The sequence below is a fragment of the Brassica oleracea genome, chromosome C6, assembly GCF_000695525.1.
Source record: "Brassica oleracea var. oleracea cultivar TO1000 chromosome C6, BOL, whole genome shotgun sequence".
NCBI classification, from domain to species: Eukaryota; Viridiplantae; Streptophyta; class Magnoliopsida; order Brassicales; family Brassicaceae; genus Brassica; species Brassica oleracea.
In genome coordinates, this window is record NC_027753.1 from 3,558,172 (window position 1) to 3,573,365 (window position 15,194).

At 37.8% G+C, this 15,194-nt stretch overlaps 2 protein-coding genes across 3 annotated transcripts; one reads left to right on the plus strand and one right to left on the minus strand.

Annotated features, from left to right (window-relative positions):
- Positions 1-7,834: 7,834 nt before the first annotated feature.
- Positions 7,835-9,241, plus strand: LOC106299839. Of its 2 annotated transcripts, XR_001261898.1 has the most exons (3): positions 7,835-8,145; positions 8,330-8,743; positions 8,851-9,241. XR_001261898.1 is itself a non-coding variant. In XM_013735841.1 (2 exons), the coding sequence occupies exons 1-2, from the start codon at positions 8,004-8,006 to the stop codon at positions 8,497-8,499; spliced, it is 312 nt and encodes a 103-aa protein (XP_013591295.1). In that variant the 5' UTR covers positions 7,835-8,003; the 3' UTR covers positions 8,500-9,241. The 2 variants fall into 2 exon arrangements, 1 of the variants encoding a protein (XP_013591295.1); XM_013735841.1 differs by having other exon boundaries at positions 8,330-9,241.
- A 1-nt stretch (position 9,242) lies between these two features.
- LOC106299838 lies at positions 9,243-12,584 on the minus strand. Its single transcript, XM_013735840.1, has 5 exons — positions 11,525-12,584; positions 10,764-11,404; positions 10,549-10,683; positions 10,110-10,455; positions 9,243-9,914 (listed from the first exon to the last, which is right to left on the minus strand). Exons 1-3 carry the CDS (start codon positions 12,386-12,388, stop codon positions 10,575-10,577), a joined length of 1,614 nt encoding a protein of 537 aa, XP_013591294.1. The 5' UTR covers positions 12,389-12,584; the 3' UTR covers positions 9,243-9,914; positions 10,110-10,455; positions 10,549-10,574.
- Between the last annotated feature and the right edge of the window lie 2,610 nt (positions 12,585-15,194).

The window sequence follows — 15,194 nt, forward strand, 5'->3', positions numbered from 1 at the left end:
CTAGTAACAAGATGAGCAACTACCACACTTCCGCAATGACGATCTATGTTACGACAGTCAATGCAAGGACAGACAATCATATCAATTCCTCCCGAAGCTGCAGCCACTTCCCGTACAAACTTAGTAGCTCCTCTCTCATAAGCAAGATCGACTCTTCGGTGACATGAAACCAAAACAAAAATTCACAAGCTCAGTGACTAAACAAATACTGAAACATAACATATATGATAAAATTCATTACCCGCTCTGATGAACCCAATCTTTGTCGACCATTCTATGTTCTAAAACCTAAATTGAAACCTTTAGTAACATAGAGAACCATTCAAAGTAACAAATAATATAATCAATCAAACCTAAATTGAACAATTTATCGCTTGACTGTAAATCGAAATCGATAAAATCATGAATCAAGTTTAATGTTGTTAAGAATATAATAAAGGGAATCTAAGCAAACAACGTGGAGCAGGAACGCCAATCAAACAGGAAAGAAAACAAAGAAGAAATCAAAGCAACAAAACATCTCTTCCATTTGAGAAAACAATCGACAGAGATGTCGCAATCACAATCTTTGATACCTTCGCAGTCGACAATAATGGATGTGGGGAGCTTTATTACGGTTCTAGATTAGCAGATTAGGGTTTTAGTGATGGAGATTGTGGTCTAATTTTTTTAGAGTTAGTAGGGAAAGAGGGGAAACTGAGAAAAAGAGAAAGGTCTTTCGCGAGTGGAGAGAGGAAAAATAATAAGATTAGTCTTTTTTTTTGCTAAGTGTGCCGCGGTAAAGCTAATTTTAGGTTCCCGCTTAGTGAAACTCCACCATAGCGTTTAATTAACCCTATTATATAATAAGCAAATTTTAGACTCATCTACGATAGCAGTTCAGTAAAACGTGCTATAATCATGTGCTATCAATGATGACTTTTTTTGTAGTGGGAGGCAAAGCAAACAGCCACTTAAGCGGCATAGACGACTGCTCTTTAAACCACTGACATGACCTACGCGAGCCGGCCGCATAGCTCAAGCACCAACTCTCCCCCGTGAAAGAGAAAACCACCAGCGTCCACCATGCTAAGTTTAATAACACTCAGGCTGGACGTACCGATAAGAGACTCTCTCCCGAGCCGAATGACCGCCTGGACCCGAAACAGCGAACCGTCGAAGATCCGGAGAGGATACAGCAACGCTCCTCCTCACGGACAGAGAAAATGTGACGAGATATGAGAGAGAAAATCAATCTCAATCCAAACCCCAAAAGCCAACTGCAACCACCACCTACCGCTCAACCTCCTTGTCATAATCCCATAGAAAGCTGAGAGACCACCAGAGTAAAAACCCCTCTGCAGCAGAGTACACTCCGGCTTCAAACCCTAGCCCAAGACGACACACATATCGAAGGGGAGCAAGACAGATGGAGCGGCAGCAAAGAGAGAGAGAACGTAACCGGAGGGCCCTCTAGTTGCCGGTACGCGCCGTCCGGGCCAGAGGAATCGAGATCTACTTTGTCGCCTTCAAGAGATAAGGTGGAGAGATCTACTTTGGGCTTTGCCTTTCTCCAATCAATTAAACTTTCCAATAAGAAATGAGAGACATGTTTAAGCTTTCTAATCACAACATGTGGTTTACCGTTATATAGGAAAACAAACCATGCCCATGAGGTGAGTTTTAAGTCACAAACTAGAATAGAATCCGCGCCATGCGCGGCTAAGTTTCATTTTAAACATTTATTTTGTTATATAGATTGTTTGAGTTCGTCTTCTCTATCTTCTAGAAGGATCATAGGTCGTCACTGAGATCTAAAAGCTGAATATAAGTCTTTGTATATGAAGTGTCAGCCAGAAGTCGTTATCAGCTCTAACTCTAAATGAGTCATCATGAACTATTAATCTTAATCTTAATTTTCTATCCAGTTTTAAATGGTTTGAGATCTCATAAATATTTCATATAATAAAATTTAAATGGTTTAGATGTACCCATGTTTGATAGTTCAAAATTAAAATATAATATGTGAAGTCCAAACTATAACACCACAAAAGAGACAACCCTGAGGGTGGCCCCTACGAGCCGTGCGATGTCCAGTCGATAGCCTGTTCCATTTATTTTTGTGGTGAGCCTGATGAGACACGGGACCATTTATTTTTCGCGTGTCCGTACACATTTACGCTTTGGCTTCGTGTTGTTGGGAATCTGTTTGGGAGGGACCCTGACCCTGACTGGGACACGACCATCTCACGTATGCTAACTGGTTCATACGACATGCTTACTTTCATCCTTTTGAGACTGGTATTGCAGGCTACGATCTATTATGTTTGGTGTGAGAGGAATGAGAGGAGGGACAACAACATAGCCAAGCCAGTAGATCACCTAGCACTACAAGAAAATAGCTGTATTCTGATGAACATTCCGACGGAAAATGAATTCCTCGGAATATCCCGAGGAATTTCCTCGGAATATACCGAGGGACATGTTCCTCGGAATATTCCGACGGATTGATATTTCCTCGGAATTCATCGGTTTTTTCCGAGGAAACCCAATTTTGTGTTTCCTCGGAATTTCCTCGGAATATACCGAGGGACATGTTCCTCGGAATATTCCGACGGATTGATATTTCCTCGGAATTCATCGGTTTTTTCCGAGGAAACCCAATTTTGTGTTTCCTCGGAATTTCCTCGGAATATACCGAGGGACATGTTCCTCGGAATATTCCGACGGATTGATATTTCCTCGGAATTCATCGGTTTTTTCCGAGGAAACCCAATTTTGTGTTTCCTCGGAATTTCCTCGGAATATACCGAGGGACATGTTCCTCGGAATATTCCGACGGATTGATATTTCCTCGGAATTCATCGGTTTTTTCCGAGGAAACCCAATTTTGTGTTTCCTCGGAATTTCCTCGGAATATACCGAGGGACATGTTCCTCGGAATATTCCGACGGATTGATATTTCCTCGGAATTCATCGGTTTTTTCCGAGGAAACCCAATTTTGTGTTTCCTCGGAATTTCCTCGGAATATACCGAGGGACATGTTCCTCGGAATATTCCGACGGATTGATATTTCCTCGGAATTCATCGGTTTTTTCCGAGGAAACCCAATTTTGTGTTTCCTCGGAATTTCCTCGGAATATACCGAGGGACATGTTCCTCGGAATATTCCGACGGATTGATATTTCCTCGGAATTCATCGGTTTTTTCCGAGGAAACCCAATTTTGTGTTTCCTCGGAATTTCCTCGGAATATACCGAGGGACATGTTCCTCGGAATATTCCGACGGATTGATATTTCCTCGGAATTCATCGGTTTTTTCCGAGGAAACCCAATTTTGTGTTTCCTCGGAATTTCCTCGGAATATACCGAGGGACATGTTCCTCGGAATATTCCGACGGATTGATATTTCCTCGGAATTCATCGGTTTTTTCCGAGGAAACCCAATTTTGTGTTTCCTCGGAATTTCCTCGGAATATACCGAGGGACATGTTCCTCGGAATATTCCGACGGATTGATATTTCCTCGGAATTCATCGGTTTTTTCCGAGGAAACCCAATTTTGTGTTTCCTCGGAATTTCCTCGGAATATACCGAGGGACATGTTCCTCGGAATATTCCGACGGATTGATATTTCCTCGGAATTCATCGGTTTTTTCCGAGGAAACCCAATTTTGTGTTTCCTCGGAATTTCCTCGGAATATACCGAGGGACATGTTCCTCGGAATATTCCGACGGATTGATATTTCCTCGGAATTCATCGGTTTTTTCCGAGGAAACCCAATTTTGTGTTTCCTCGGAATTTCCTCGGAATATACCGAGGGACATGTTCCTCGGAATATTCCGACGGATTGATATTTCCTCGGAATTCATCGGTTTTTTCCGAGGAAACCCAATTTTGTGTTTCCTCGGAATTTCCTCGGAATATACCGAGGGACATGTTCCTCGGAATATTCCGACGGATTGATATTTCCTCGGAATTCATCGGTTTTTTCCGAGGAAACCCAATTTTGTGTTTCCTCGGAATTTCCTCGGAATATACCGAGGGACATGTTCCTCGGAATATTCCGACGGATTGATATTTCCTCGGAATTCATCGGTTTTTTCCGAGGAAACCCAATTTTGTGTTTCCTCGGAATTTCCTCGGAATATACCGAGGGACATGTTCCTCGGAATATTCCGACGGATTGATATTTCCTCGGAATTCATCGGTTTTTTCCGAGGAAACCCAATTTTGTGTTTCCTCGGAATTTCCTCGGAATATACCGAGGGACATGTTCCTCGGAATATTCCGACGGATTGATATTTCCTCGGAATTCATCGGTTTTTTCCGAGGAAACCCAATTTTGTGTTTCCTCGGAATTTCCTCGGAATATACCGAGGGACATGTTCCTCGGAATATTCCGACGGATTGATATTTCCTCGGAATTCATCGGTTTTTTCCGAGGAAACCCAATTTTGTGTTTCCTCGGAATTTCCTCGGAATATACCGAGGGACATGTTCCTCGGAATATTCCGACGGATTGATATTTCCTCGGAATTCATCGGTTTTTTCCGAGGAAACCCAATTTTGTGTTTCCTCGGAATTTCCTCGGAATATACCGAGGGACATGTTCCTCGGAATATTCCGACGGATTGATATTTCCTCGGAATTCATCGGTTTTTTCCGAGGAAACCCAATTTTGTGTTTCCTCGGAATTTCCTCGGAATATACCGAGGGACATGTTCCTCGGAATATTCCGACGGATTGATATTTCCTCGGAATTCATCGGTTTTTTCCGAGGAAACCCAATTTTGTGTTTCCTCGGAATTTCCTCGGAATATACCGAGGGACATGTTCCTCGGAATATTCCGACGGATTGATATTTCCTCGGAATTCATCGGTTTTTTCCGAGGAAACCCAATTTTGTGTTTCCTCGGAATTTCCTCGGAATATACCGAGGGACATGTTCCTCGGAATATTCCGACGGATTGATATTTCCTCGGAATTCATCGGTTTTTTCCGAGGAAACCCAATTTTGTGTTTCCTCGGAATTTCCTCGGAATATACCGAGGGACATGTTCCTCGGAATATTCCGACGGATTGATATTTCCTCGGAATTCATCGGTTTTTTCCGAGGAAACCCAATTTTGTGTTTCCTCGGAATTTCCTCGGAATATACCGAGGGACATGTTCCTCGGAATATTCCGACGGATTGATATTTCCTCGGAATTCATCGGTTTTTTCCGAGGAAACCCAATTTTGTGTTTCCTCGGAATTTCCTCGGAATATACCGAGGGACATGTTCCTCGGAATATTCCGACGGATTGATATTTCCTCGGAATTCATCGGTTTTTTCCGAGGAAACCCAATTTTGTGTTTCCTCGGAATTTCCTCGGAATATACCGAGGGACATGTTCCTCGGAATATTCCGACGGATTGATATTTCCTCGGAATTCATCGGTTTTTTCCGAGGAAACCCAATTTTGTGTTTCCTCGGAATTTCCTCGGAATATACCGAGGGACATGTTCCTCGGAATATTCCGACGGATTGATATTTCCTCGGAATTCATCGGTTTTTTCCGAGGAAACCCAATTTTGTGTTTCCTCGGAATTTCCTCGGAATATACCGAGGGACATGTTCCTCGGAATATTCCGACGGATTGATATTTCCTCGGAATTCATCGGTTTTTTCCGAGGAAACCCAATTTTGTGTTTCCTCGGAATTTCCTCGGAATATACCGAGGGACATGTTCCTCGGAATATTCCGACGGATTGATATTTCCTCGGAATTCATCGGTTTTTTCCGAGGAAACCCAATTTTGTGTTTCCTCGGAATTTCCTCGGAATATACCGAGGGACATGTTCCTCGGAATATTCCGACGGATTGATATTTCCTCGGAATTCATCGGTTTTTTCCGAGGAAACCCAATTTTGTGTTTCCTCGGAATTTCCTCGGAATATACCGAGGGACATGTTCCTCGGAATATTCCGACGGATTGATATTTCCTCGGAATTCCGTCGGAAAATTCCGAGGGATTTCCGAGGAAAGAAGAAATTCCGAGGAATTATTTCCGACGACTTGTTTCGTCGGTATGTCGTCGGAATAACGATATTCCGACGAAATTTCGACGATTTTTTCCCTCAGAATCCTTGTTGTTTTCTTGTAGTGTAGCAAAGGTGATTGATAAATTGATCAGGAACCTGATTACATCCCTTGGGTATACTTTGAAGCCTGAGCTGCACGGTCTTATGATTAGGTGGTTCGAGTCGCGGTCCACTTAATGTTTTGCGAAAGTTGTACCCATTCCTAACACCATAAACTCAAAGGATTGTACATATATTCTTTTTGCGATGATCAATAAATTTAAAATTTCATAAAAAAAAAAAGGTCCAAACTATAACTCTAATTTAATAGATTATATTTTTTTTTTAATTTCAAATACAAATGAATATTTCTAAAACAATTCTAACAAAATATTTTAAAAAATTTTATTTCCAAAAAGCAATTAATTTAAATTTCGGTTATCAGTAAAATATATATTTAAAATATTTTATGTGAGTTTGAATTTTAACTTTTAAATAAAAACTGAATTAATTTTAATTATATTTTAGTGATAATCAGAATTTAAATTAATTTATTACGAAAATAAATTGCAAATAGATTTTTTAAAGATTTTGTTAGAATTTTATAAGGAAAGTTTATTTGTGTTTCAAATAAAAGATTAAGATATTAAAAGATATTGTAATTAAATTATGTGTAATTTGATAAATTTTCTAAGGGATGGTCCAAATAAAAAAATCACACATAAAAAATTAAAAGGCTCTAATTTAATAGATAAATATTCCAATAATTAAATGTATAGTTTCTGTTTTGTTAAAGAGAGATTTTCTATTTTTTCTTCTCTTGTGTTTCTATTTTTTCATGTTTTGCTTTATGTAAAATACCTATATTCACGAGAGCATGCCTTGCTTCCCAAGCTTCGGTGTTCCTCCTATGTAAGTTTTCATTTCAGAAATAATATAATTTTTAATAGAGATAAAAATGATTTTCTTTTTTTGGAACAACTATTTCCCATTTTTAAATGGAGCCGTAATTTGACCCGCACGTGAGTGTAGATATTTTTTTTCATTTTATAAATGTATTTGATATTATTACAAATGTTTTAAATATTTAATTTTTATTTTAGTGTTATATAATGTGTTACTCTATAATATTATTTTTATATTTCTTATTCGGCATTATTAATATATAGTGATTTTTTTATATATTACTTTGTTATTAATTTCACTCTTGCAAGTAGGGAGTCCTATACCTTTTTATATAAACAGATAAAAGCGGGATATAATCCCATAGAGATGAGAAATTGTTTTAATTACTTACGATTTTTTTTTTGATCTAGGTACAATAAAATAACAATCTGAAATAATCAAGTAGATAATCTCCTTCAAAATATATATTTTTTTAATTTATATATTTTGCATATAATTCATTTTTAAAATTTATTTATTTATATAATAAAAATATATATATGTTTAAGATAATTTATAGAGTATTTGCACTATCTAGTAACGACTAAGATATATATTAGCTAACCATGTAATGTACTTCTGTATTTAGCTTAGCGACTACGTGATATTACCGTAATACCCTAGACGAAGCGTGGCTTAATACGTAGTCGTCATCGTAAGTCGTATTGTAGCTACGTAGGGTTGTCTGCTCAACTGGAAAGTGTGTCAGGTATTTGTAGTGATCAAGTGGATTTGATTTGCGGACGCATTTTTAATATGTGGCCAAAAGGAGCGCGTGCTTAGCACTGTATTTTTTAATATGGTGATGCTTTTGCGTCTCCTTCAAGGTGTGTGGACCAAAACAACAATCGGAGACTGGCGGTGTTATTCAATTGATTGATTGACTAATATCAAAAAAACTAACTTGGCAGTGTTATGTGATGAAGATCTTGTCGGAGGTGATCCCATAAGATGCGCTAAGAGTGTTTTAGAGCTACTATTCGATGAACAACAACTGCTAATTGTCTATCGTATGGCAATGGAGATAGACGCCGCACTCGCAGGGGATGATGATATTCAACATCCTCCTCCCCAACTACCGTACCAAACCTTACCACTTCAGGGCCCCAACAATCATGCGCATCGAGTAATGCCACTCCATCCACTCAACTACGGTACGTTTTGTTCATATCACATAACATTGTGTTATTTTTGTCTAATCCGGATTTTCATTCTGAATCTGATTATATTTATAAAAATCCACATTTGTTCTTCAGTAATCAGATTATTATACAATAGCCAGATTATCACATTCAATGTAACTAACGATTCTTTTTTTCCTTCTGCTTTGTAATGTAGTGACCGCAACTCAACCTCCGGGTTTTGCTTCTCAGCCATTAAACCCAATCTCTCCAGACCATTCCTCTGATATATTTAGAGGTGGCAGTCTAGACATCGAGAGAGGAAGAGGTCTCCCACGTCTACCAACTGCTTGGGGTGAAACGAGTGATGACGACGAGGACTTCTAGGATGGTAAGCATGATGACCCACTTCCTCCTCAACCCCAGCCGAGACCAACGCAAGGTCTTTTATCACTACCGCAGCCCGCTAGGCCATATCAGATGCCAGCTAGAGCAACCGTTACGCTTCTTAGCGATGGAGACAGCTCCGGTTCACAAACTGGCTCGTCTGATGGACTCATTGCGGATAGCACTCACATCAGGACACCCCCGCTGTTAGGGATTCCGGTTCTTTCACCTGGTCGACCTTTTGGTAGAGGAACATTTGAACAAGGAATTTTGCACATTTCCAATCAATCCATTATTTCCAATATATAATTACGCGTAAATGTTCCTTATCATTCAATATTTTTTCCGCAGGTGGCACGTCCAATGCGCCCGCTGTACCGAAAAGAAACCTGCTTCAGTATTTCATGCAAGGAAGTGGTAGTGGCAGTGTTCCTTCACTTGATCTGCGTTTGGGACTCGGTACTGACAACAACAATGGATCGGGGAGTAGTTAGGTCGACTTAGGGGACTCATCTTCTGACACCGACGGGAATGATGATGGGTTTGGTCCGACTCAATAGATTTGGAGCTAATGTTTGCATGTTTTACTATGAGGAATCTAGGGTTATATCTATGTTTGCATGTTTACTTTATTTGCGGCAGAGAATCCGGTTTTTTTTTCAATATGTCCTTTGTCATAACCGGATTGAACTCTTTTAAACCGGATAGCTATGTTGTACCTTTTTTATGTCTTGAGTTTCCGTAATGCAATCTATGTTATTAAATCATTAATCCTTAGTCAAACCACACACGTGATAATTAGAGTTATTTACATACATCTACTGATTTCTAATCAACATCAGTTATGGAAAATTTGTAGGATCAAAGCAACCAATAGACGACATTGTATACGTCGGCATGATTTTCAAAAGTAGGGAAGAGTTCAAACACCACATGGCCAAGTATGCGATCAAAAATAAATTCCGGTTTCGTAACTCAAGGTCTTCTCCAGATGGGATGGTCTTTACGATGATTTAGTAGCACTTGTAATCGAGGACATAGATTTTCCACTCCTCGCAGTCAATACAAACTCCCACCCAGTGTTTTTTGTCAAAGTTGAATGGCAGGTAAAACTGACGTATCATACATATTGAATCCTTTATATTGTATAGAAAATCCAATGTACCTTTTGGGAACATGTGACCTTCTTTGTTCCTGCACTTGGCGAACTTAGAGTAATTTCTTGACAGAGATGCAAAAAATTTGGTATCAAGAACTCATCTCTTTTACTCCCTCCACTGTTTGACTATTTGTCTTGAACTGTACGGAGTATACGGGTGACTACATCGACAACCTTCGCGGAGAGAGGACGGGATCTTTCAGCGATGTCCTTAATGTCCTTATCCGACACAGATAGTCCAGCCACATTGATAACACTACAATATAAAGCATAGTGTTAAAACCCCTTCTTCAATCCGGTTTATATTACAAAATCTGGATATACATTAATGATGATTAATCCGGTTATTATAACAAAGTCTGGATAAACATATTTGATTATGGATATACATGTAATAGTAGGTTTTAGTTATTACAATCCTGCTCGCATAGACAGATTATGATTAACTTACAATGAGCTCAGAAGCTTCTCCCCTAATTGCTGGAACTTGGTTATAGTCACTTCACTGTCTGGCGACACAAGCAGCAACACATGGGCTTGACGACCATGACCCACTATGTTATGTCCGCATTCGTAATCGGCCATTAAATTGGAGGGAAATTTTTTTGTCTCTTTCTTTTCCTACAAACGTTATTTCCCTCCACATTCTCCTCGCCTTCGTCATGCCCAACATTTAGATCTGCAGCTAGCCGTACTGCCCCTAACTGCTCATTACAAGGACTCTTCTCCTGCTGAGTGAGACCGAGTGAAAAACTAGGAGCTTCGGGTACTTGTTCCTTTGTCTCATTGTCGGGTACCTAGTAACCATAATTATGTCATTTAGTTTTTACAAAAAAAACTCAATCACCATCTCCTATATCTAGTAAGACACCATGAGCTTACAAACTGACATTTATCTCATTGACTCCATCCTTCCTCATATGAGTGTGGCTCGATGCTGATAGAGCAGTCCCGTCGTTCTGTGGATCAACAGTGACGTTGGCTTCGGCTCCAACGTTTTGACGTCCGTCAGCAACGCCGACCTCCTAATTGTGTGTTTCAAATATTCTATTAAATAATTACCCGAGAATTACATTATTAGTAAATTAGTTAGTTGCATACTCACCTGAACCTGGATGTTCTGGCGCAGAGGCGTCTTGTACTGTTCGATGCTTCCCATAACGTTTCGAATGGTATTCCGATAAAACTATCCTCTACACTTCCTCCACCTACTGGATTTCTCGGGGCAGGTGGTGTGACTATAGGAACTGCTGGAGGATGTGTTGATGTTCCTTCTGCTTCTTTAAGAGCCAAGCTAATCTGCCCTTGAATTTCCTCTTTTATTATCCCCATCCATTCTCCCACCTCTGTTTTTATGGCCCCATGCCACACTCCTATCTTTGTGATCATATCATTAACGGCTCTCATTGTAGAAGACACATTCCCATCAATCCTCATCAGATCCGGCTTTATCATATCCATCAAACCAGCAGCAGCTTCACAATTTCCTCCATCTACAGTGCTTGGGTTCACTGGTGCTTTTCTACTTTTCTTCTCTTTAGCTCTTTCTTTTGCATCCTCTCTCATCCTCTGCACATCTGCCTTTGTCGCTCCACCTTTAAACATAGAGGCACAAAACTTATAGCCTTGATTTATAAGCTTCACTAGATTGTCCACCCCAACATCTTCCACCTCATCATACCAACCGAGTGTACTCTCATCCAATGGTCGGGTTGGATCTTCATCAATTATGCTCTTCACATATACCTGCAATGCAACATAAACCACCAGTTGAGCAACACATGTTACTCTCATTTACGGACATAATAATCACACTTCATATATATTTTCGGTAGCTCTTGGAAATGAATTGTTTATTACACAAACCTCGGTTTTCTTGTCGAGGTTACGGGCGTGAGCAGGGCTTAGCGTTTGCTTTTTGGATGACCTTTCAGACCCTTCCTCAACATCGTCGGCGCTTTCTGATTCTGAAGAAGAACATGTTTCTTGGACTACTTCTGTTAAAGAGGGTACAGCTTCTACCAGTACTAGCTGAAGAGCTAGAGCAAAGCCCTTCACGGCAATAGTGTTTTGTGACAGTGAGATCTCATCTCTTTCTTTTATACTATTCATCAGCATTTCGTACGCCAATCTCCCCCACGGGAATGAATAGAAGTCATCCATATCCTCAATGGCCTCAGCATGCTCTCTGGAGATCTTCATATTCAGGCTTGTAGGCAGCAGGACAGAAGAGAGAATAGCCAGACATGCAAACTTAATCCGGGTTTCTCTATCCGTCACGGTTCTCCGGCGAAGCATCTTGATTACGGAAGATACAGTCACAACCTCCACTTTCCCAAACAACGAAGGCCAGTATGGCTTCTCGGTAATAGTCTCTTTCATCTTCATCTTCGATTTTGGTGGAAATTTACCACATGGAAGCCCAGTTACTATTGCAAACTCCCTCAACGAGAACCTAATCGGCTGACCGGCAAACCTAAACCACACCTCGTGCTTCTTCTTCACCTTCAGCTGTCTTGACATCATGTACCTCGTGAATCTCCCCGAAAACAAAGGCTTCTCTCCGATGTCGATTATCTTCCCAAAAGACGACGCCCGTATAGAGAGTATTTCTTCTTCATCAAGCCCTTTGATTATTTTTTTTATCGCTCGAGATGATTGGTAGGTCAGAACCCTGACTCCGACGGGCTCTTCTCCGGCAGCAAACATTATTTCCGGTATTGAGTCCATATTATTTCGATCTACGTTCTCTCTGATGTCAACTATGGGAGACGACACTATCTTCGTTTAAAGATGACCACCTCCGCTTTACCTTTTATTTTTAGTAAGTCGAGAACCAATTGAAGCGTTTTGAGTTCCCGATGAAGAAGCGTATAGAAAATAGCAAATCTCAGACATCATTGCTTGCGTGGAGTAGGTCTTTCTCTAGTAGCTAATAGGGGAGCATAGGTTAAGCACATGAGCACAGAGAATGTCAGCTAATACTATCGATCTAATAGTAGGGGTATAAATGGAATATTCACCTTTATCATAATTTGCCAAAACAACATGGTCAGTTACCTTATTACCAACCCTTTATGGTTATACACCTAAATGACTCTAACTTATATTACATGTGTTTAAAAAATATACTTTAACATATATTATTTTAGTATTTTACAGGATTTATAAGTAAAAATATTGTTTTCCTTAAATAATATTGCCTTATTATTTAAGTACATTTTATACCTAGTAGCATCTATCATATTATTTTAGTAAATTTATTGATATAAGTTATTTTTTGGATGTTTAATATTAAGTTTTATTTTTTATATTAACATTTCAAAATAATAAATAAATTTAATTTTTACAACATATATAGTTTGTTTTTTGTGATACATTAAAATTTATTATTTATCATCTATGATTTTATCTTTTGAAAAGTTTGAAATATTATCATTTTGAGATTGTATATTTATTTTCAAAATGCTAAGAAAACTTTGGAAAATTACACAACTGTTTTTTTGTGTTTGGAAGATTACATGAATTTGAATTTTTTTTGTTACTACATTAATACATTATTTTATAAAAAACATATTATAATTTTTGGTAATATTTTCTAAATGTTTCTCACCAGAAATTGTTATAACTAAAATAAAAAATAAATTTATTATTAAAATTTGATTTCTCATCAATATATTAAATTAATTATTAAAATTTCATACTTTTCAATAACATATTCTTAAATAGTATCTGAACTAAAGGTTATTATATACTATTTTACTTTTTTATATAAATTTTTTTAAACAATATATTTTTGAGAGTTTCAAAATAAATAAAAAGATAATATATAGTTGTAGAAATAAAAGTTTAACTTATGTTAATAAATTTATTTTTGTATAAAAATATTATATAGTTTATGAATTTTAACTCATTTAGTGATGAGTGATAATTTATTTAAATGAAACAATTTAATTTTTTTTTGTTAATTTACCTATTTATATAATTTTTCATATTTAATCCATAAACCACTTCTATTTTTATATAATACAGAATATAATTATGAAGTTTATAAAAAAATAGTATAGAATTTTTATTTTCTTGGTTTATTATAAACTTTTAATTAAAATTTGATTTATAATAATATTATTTAATTAATTACAAAATTAATTAAAGCATTATTTTATAAAATATTAAAAATTTAGTAAGATTTTGTTAGATTCTTTCTCAACAGATTTTGTTATAATTAAAAAAAAAATTCAAAATTTTAGTTGGTTTATTATTAATGTAAATAATCAAATATGTCATATGAACTAATTCTTTAAATGATCCTACTATGACTTGTTAATAGTAGATAAAAATTGGACCCTGAATTGATACCCCCCCCCTCCCCACCCCCAGGTTTTCTTGGGCTAATCCTTATGCATATATATGTTTGTGTCAAAGGTAATAAGAATTATACAAGTATTATTCTTTCTTTTAGCTTTGTTCTTTTGGCATCTCAATGGATGAATCCTTCCTTTCAATGTTTCTAAAATAAGATACTAATGGCACGGCGACTGAAAACCAACAGAGCTTTCTGACGCCGTAAAATCCAACAAAGGAAAAAATGGAGGATGTAATTTTTTCTTACAAAACCCAGCGACATCAGTTAAATGAAGATGCCGTAAAAAATTTATTTCCTATATATTTTTTTAAACGCCTGCGTCTACAAAAAGAACATGAAAACTATCTTTTTTTTAAAAGAAAAACAGTGAATTTATATTCCATTGATCCCAGTGAACCAATATATCATGTTATAATTATATAGAAATAACTATCAAACACTGATGTTGTATTTAAAATGGTATTACCAAAATAACAAATTAGAGCTGAGGCCTGAGGGTTTACAAAACAGTATGAAAGCAGCAGAAGGGTACGTATGCAATCCACAGTGAAGGATGCAGCTATAAATCCAAACACCTTCCATGGTTCCACGCCTTAGTCACCCAAATAATGCCCCTGGCAGCCGGAATCATCATCCTGGAGCAGGAAGACCATGCGGTCCTCACTATAGATAGGTAGATTCTTCCTAACGATCCATCTCTCCTGATGCTACTAGGACATTGCCGACATACACTGGCCCAATACCCATATGGCAGTAGTCTTTAAGCAAGATTCCTGGTTTATCAACAATTTAAGATGGAGAATGCACTACAATAACATGTATCCTTATCCTATCATTCCGTAGAGCTGTGCACGAATCGCGTATCCGAAAATACCCTAACATGTGGCAAAGAGAAATTTTGGTACATTTTTTCTGGATACAAAGAAGTGGATTCTGGTATATTAGTTTTGGAGTATCCAAGTTAAGGTGGAGATTTTTCGTAATATTCCTTAGATTCACGAGATTGGCTGATCTAGTGTCACGATGGGTACATCCATGGTAGTGCACGAGATTGACCAATTTACTTCTCAGGATCAATCGATCTCAGGTCAAAATCAGAGAAAAGGGAAAGTAAACCTAAAATTTTCTCTATATATTTCTACGCTTAAAACCTAGTCCATAACAAAATCA